Here is a 6,000-nt window from a genome sequence, read left to right on the forward strand (position 1 = left end):
AAAGGAAAAATTCTCATCCAGAAATTCACAATTCCTTGAATAACTGCTCTGATAAACTCTAGCTTACCTGCATAAGATAAAGACTTCCTGCTCCATCCCTAAATCAAGCCACTAATCTTGGAAAGCAAGGGAGCACAGTGGCATACATTTAATCTAGATGATAAATGGGGAACACTCAAGTATCTAAAAGGGAAGCCACCCAAGCTAAATCCAGTAAGCTGTTGAATATGAGAAAGCTCATGAGACCTAATACCGAATGAGTATATGGTAGATTTATCAGAGCTGATGGAAAGTCCTGAAACCTTACAAAAGTGCTTAAGCTTGACAAACATAGTTGACATATAAGGGATATCTCCTCTAGATAGAAGCATAATATCATCTGCAAAAGCCAAATGAGATAGTTGAATACCTGCACAGTTGGGATGAAATTTAAAATTGGCATCATCCTTGAGGCTGCTCATATCTCTGGAAAAGTACTCCAAACAAAGTACAAACAGATCAGGGGAGAGAGGATCCCCTTGTCTAAGACCTCGCTGCCCTTTGAAGTGGCCATAAATGGATCCATTGACTGTCACACTAAAGAAAGTGAAAGAAACACATTCCATGATCCAAGTACAGAACTGGGCGGGGAAGCCAATGGACTTAAGCATCCAATCCAAGAATTCCCAGGAAATGGAATCATAAGCTTTATGCAAGTCAATTTTCAGGAGGCATCTCAGAGAGGATCTTTTCTGTGCATATTTGCGCAAAATCTCTTGAACTAGGAAGATGTTGTCCATCATCTTTCTGTTCTTAATGAAGACAGTTTGAGTTTCTCCAATAATAGTCTCAAGCACATGGACTATACGATTGGCCAGAATTTTAAACACAATCTTGTATAACAAATTACAGCATAAGTAACCCTTATGTTTATCTAATATATACTAGTTTTTGATATTGAGAGCATAGTGGGACAAATATAGAGATTATCTTGGCAATGGTTGTTGTACAAAAAGAGGATTAAGCGGAGTTTCTCTTTCTATTCTTGGTGTTCTCAACCTTTAGAATTCTTATGGACAGTTTTAGTTGGATTTTGTTACATTGTTGATTTCCCTATACAGCGGGACTTTCCTTTTTGTTAACATGGTCCCTTTTGCTTGGGTGGCGTATAGTATCTTACTTCATATCCTATCTTTTTTTATGTAAACCTTCTGTTTATCTAATATATACTAGTTTTTGACTCGTTCAACCATGCACTACACTAGGTTATCACTCACCAATTTAAGTTTTTTTTTTGGTTTTGTATTGTATGTAATATAATATGTTATACTTTTTTATCTTTGTACATTCATAAAAAAAATATAATTTTACCATAATAATTTATATATTAATGTAACATCAGGTAAAATGTTTATCTCTGTAAATTAAGTAAATTGTTTTTACTTATTTTTATAAATAAAAAAGTTCATTCCTATGTGATATATTTTATATATAATTTTTATTTTAATATATTGACATATACATATTAATGTATAGAAAAAAATTAAAATTTGTCCAGATAAAAAATCACAAATAATTTATTTAATTGAGAACATAATAAGAAAAAGAAAAAATAATACTTATGTGTTTAAAAAGTTACTTTCAGACACTAATTTTACGTGGAGAAAATAATAGTGATTATATTAATATTTGACTTTTTTATTCAAGGTTTAATTACTCATCTAATCTTTATAGTTTTTAAATTTATTTATTTTAGTCTCTATAGTTAATAAATGAATTTTTTAGTACTTGAAGTTTAATAAGTGAATTTTTTAGTTCATGATATTTACATTTTAATTCCCAAAAAGTTTCTGTTAATTTTTTTTACCTTTGTTAGTTAAAGAATTTTAATGGAATGAACTTTAATTTAGGAATTAAAAGATAAATTTCAGGGACTAAAAATTCACTTATTAATCACAGAGATTAAATGAGTGATTAAATCTTTATTCAATTAAATATATATTAATTATGTAAAATAAATATTAACTTTGATCAGCAAAAATTATTTAATTAAAACATTTATCCTTGGGAATTCATTGTAATTTTCTTAATTATTTTTATAAAAAATGTTGATCACCGTGTGTTATATTTTATATATTTTATGTGATAAGTTAAGTTTAAATCTCTCCATATTTTCATGAAAACGAATGACCTATTTGTTATATTTTTTTTATATGTTCTATTATCACAAAATAAAACAATCAATAAATTATTTAAATCAGGAAAGAGATAACCGTAATATATATATATATATCAATTATTAAAATAAAAAACATAATTTAACTATAACAATTTAAATAGTAATTTTACTTCAAATAAATTGTTCATCGTAGTTATCTAAACAAAAAATTTCTTCTTACTTTTATAAATAAAAAAATCATCTTTATGCAATATATTTTATGATAATTTTTAATTTAATATATTGACGTATACATATCATATCATGTACAAAAGAAAATTAAAAATAATCTTCGATAGAGGTACACGGTCTAAAACCACCCTATTTGCCAATAAGTGAGCAACGTGATCAAATTGGCACAACACTATGTCTTTGTCATGTCATACACAGAGAATGTATGTAGATGCTAATGTCATACCCAAGAAGATCGTTTCTTCTTCTTTCTACCACTGCTATCAGAGTCATCGCTCTCCCTGTCTTCTCTCTCATCTGAATCGCTATATCTTCTCTTCTTCCTGCTCCTGTTACTTCTTTTTCTTCTATTCCTCCTACTCTTTCTTCGTCTACGTTCCATGTGTAGAGAAATTAGCACATGACACCGGCTCCATGTGTAGAGAAGCAGAGAATTTGCAGTCCTTAAACTGTGATCATGAAAGAAAGTATGAAATTGAGGCAATAATGGTGAGAGGATATAGAGGAAATGAGAAGTCTTATCCCAAACAGAAACGGGGAAAATAACATACGGGAGGTATGTTATTGCCGTTTTGACCTTCAAGACGACGATGATGGTGGTGCCTTCGTTCTCCTTGTTGTTGTCGTTTCTGCCGCCATTCTTTTTCTTCTGCAACATCATCAACACAAAATCAAAGCAGTGAGTGAGTGAGTGAGTGAGAGAGAGAGAGAGTTACCGTGCCTCTACATCATAACAGAACTAAGCGGAGCCTCTACTTCTTATCCTTCATGGGATTGGGGCCTAGGGTTTCTGCCCAATGAGAGAGACGATGCCGCAAGTGAGAGAGAGATGATGCACTTCGACGGAGGGCTTCACACGCGACAGAACTCTTCACCGAGGGAAGGCAAACTTGTTGATGGAGGGCGGCCGTGATAGTTCGAGAGATTGAGCTTGTTGCGTAGAAGCTCAAGAGTTCGAGAGATTTTTGCTGGCTGCGCGTGGACTCATACATTGGGCTTTTAAACTCAACTGAGATAAGGATAAAATCCATCCTAATTTTTATGACCAACACACATTCTAAGAGATTTTCAATAACTATCTTAAAACGTGCATCATAAAAGATTTTTTTTGGGTGAAATAATTACAAAAATGTTACCGCCTTATTCTTATTTTCTAAGGTAGTTAATGTATGTCGTAAAAACACAAATTCCTAGTAGTGGTTGTGTAAAGGCTTAATGGATTTCAATGCCTTAATTATGTAAAGAAACACACTTATGCCTTAATTCAAATGCCATACTACATCTTTATAATACCATGACATGTTATGCTATTGTGCAAATTCAAGCACTGAAGCCACGTATAGGTCAATCCGCATCAAATCATGGTGTTAAAATAAATCATGTCCAACCATGTCATCATATGACTGAAGGATTATACCCAGTATTATTATGCTACAATTACATCATGGCTTCTGCCACTGCTATATGGGCTTGAAAAAAGTGTCAAAAAGCAATGAGACCCACGCAATTGAATTTATGAACACATGAACCTCCTGTGTAAGCTTAAATGAGACACAGGTACATTCGGGGATGTGGTATCTAGAATGGTAAAACCCATGCATCACTACAAAATCACGAATTCAATCTGCTAATGAGATCGAGATGATTTGACGATGACAAATTTCAGAAGTCTGCACCGAAAATTGATTTTAATCAAGGTGTCGCCGACATATAGAGTCTCTTTCCCATGTTCTTATAAGTTATCTCTCATTGGACTGTAATATCACACAACATGCGCACATACATGCGAAAGATGGAAAAAACTTCGAGCACACTAAATTAGTTCTCCTATATTTTAATTTACTATCATAATCTTGTTTTTTTAAATTGGCTATTTGAGTCCTCATGACTAAATTAAACGTTGACTATTAACCAAAAAAATGTTGACTGTCATGTGTCATTATCTAATTAATGACACGTGACAGTCAACGACCAATTACATAATGACATGTGATAATCAATGTTTTTTGTTAACAATCAATGTTCAAATTTAGTTATGGAGACTCAAATAGTCAATTTGAAAAAAAAAAGGAGAACTCTAATAATAAAATAAAATGTATGGAAACCGATTTGGTGAGTTGGGATAAATAGGGAGACTATTTTTGTAATTAACCTTTTTTATGGCACTTATCAAATCCAAACGCCAAAAGTACATGTATGATATACCATAATTTTTAATAGTCAAAGAACATGTTGATGCATGCCACTATCATATTGTGTCAATAAAGGACCAAGTGCCGATCAAATTCTTGGACTAAACGAATCCATATTGGATTAGGACTAACTTGCTAAGAAAATTAGATCTGAATAAATCAATCAACTAATAGGACTAAATAAACTTAGACTAGATCGAGATCGACTAATTGAGAATATTATATCTAAGTAGACCAATTAGCTACTAGGACTAAATAAACTTTGACTTGATCGAGTTTGACTAGTCGGGAATATTACATCTGAGTAGATCAATCGGTTTCTTGGACTATATAAACTCATACTCGATTGACACCTACTAGTCAAGAATATTATGAGATCCATTGGCTCCTTGGACTAAGTCAACTCCAACTAGATCGAGACCGACTAGTCAAGAATATGAGATTCAAGTAGACTCATCGACTTCTTAGACTAAGGCTAGATTGAGACCACCTAGATGAGAATATTAGATCCAAGTAAGCCAATCGGCTTCTTGGACTAAGCGAACTCTGACTAGATCGAGACCAACTAGCTGAAAATATTAGATTCAAGCAGACCAATCGATTTCTTGGACTAAACAAACTTCGTCTAGATCGAGACCGACTGGCTAAGAATGTTAAATCTGAGTAGAACAACTGGTCATCTGGACTAAATAAACCTTGACTAAATTGAGACTGACTAGCCGAGAATATTATAGTAGACTTATCAATTTCTTGGACTAAGCGTTCCCCAACTCAAAGATTGAAGGATGATGGCACTTGGAGTTTGAAGTGATCAAATAGACTAGGAAATCCAAGTTCTCTAGAGTCAAAACAACCATTGTGCAAGACCGAAGAAACTCCAAGATTATTCGACATAATAGACTCCCAGCTAAACAAGTTGAGGAGTGAAATTACTTGATAGACCGAAGAGGGTCTAAGAACCCCTAGGCTTGATGTAATTGCAATTACTCGATAGACCGAAGAGGATCTATGAACCCCTTGGCTCAACCAATCATTCCCTAATCAATTAAATTAGATAATTTTATATGGTACTTAGTTGATAAAAGCATGCATGCATATTTAGTCGAGGTACAATTCAACATTTTGACCAGACCTACCTAGTTGCCAATTTGACCATTCATCTAACTTGATTTGACCTTTTGGCATTTTGGTTTGGCAAATCTAGCATTCTTGCTCAATTTCACAACAAGATGAGTATGGCCTTTACTCAACATCTAGGATTGACCCTAAGAGCATTTAAGGTTGACCTCTTAAACATCATAGCACGAGCTAAATGACCAACACTCGACTCAAGGAACCCAAGGTAGGGTACTTCTACTTGTAACAATTCTCTTGAGTCAAAGTTTTTTTTTGGGGGGGGGGGGGGTGGGGGGGGGGGGG

At 33.6% G+C, this 6,000-nt stretch overlaps 1 protein-coding gene across 1 annotated transcript; it reads right to left on the minus strand.

Moving 5' to 3' along the window:
• Positions 1-2,521: 2,521 nt before the first annotated feature.
• Positions 2,522-3,297, minus strand: LOC121173035 (uncharacterized). The gene is made up of 2 exons (XM_041006760.1): positions 2,941-3,297; positions 2,522-2,838 (listed from the first exon to the last, which is right to left on the minus strand). The coding sequence occupies exons 1-2, from the start codon at positions 3,048-3,050 to the stop codon at positions 2,610-2,612; spliced, it is 339 nt and encodes a 112-aa protein (XP_040862694.1). The 5' UTR covers positions 3,051-3,297; the 3' UTR covers positions 2,522-2,609.
• Positions 3,298-6,000: the final 2,703 nt, after the last annotated feature.

This window comes from Glycine max, chromosome 11, assembly GCF_000004515.6.
Source record: "Glycine max cultivar Williams 82 chromosome 11, Glycine_max_v4.0, whole genome shotgun sequence".
Lineage (NCBI taxonomy): Eukaryota > Viridiplantae > Streptophyta > Magnoliopsida > Fabales > Fabaceae > Glycine > Glycine max.

Bases quoted from the DNA above. Each gene is read 5' to 3' on its own strand.
- LOC121173035 (XM_041006760.1), bottom strand. From the start codon at position 3,050: ATGATGTTGCAGAAGAAAAAGAATGGCGGCAGAAACGACAACAACAAG. The intron at 2,839-2,940 runs GTATGTTATTTT...TCATGATCACAG, and splicing joins ACGGCAATAACATACCTCCC to TTTAAGGACTGCAAATTCTC.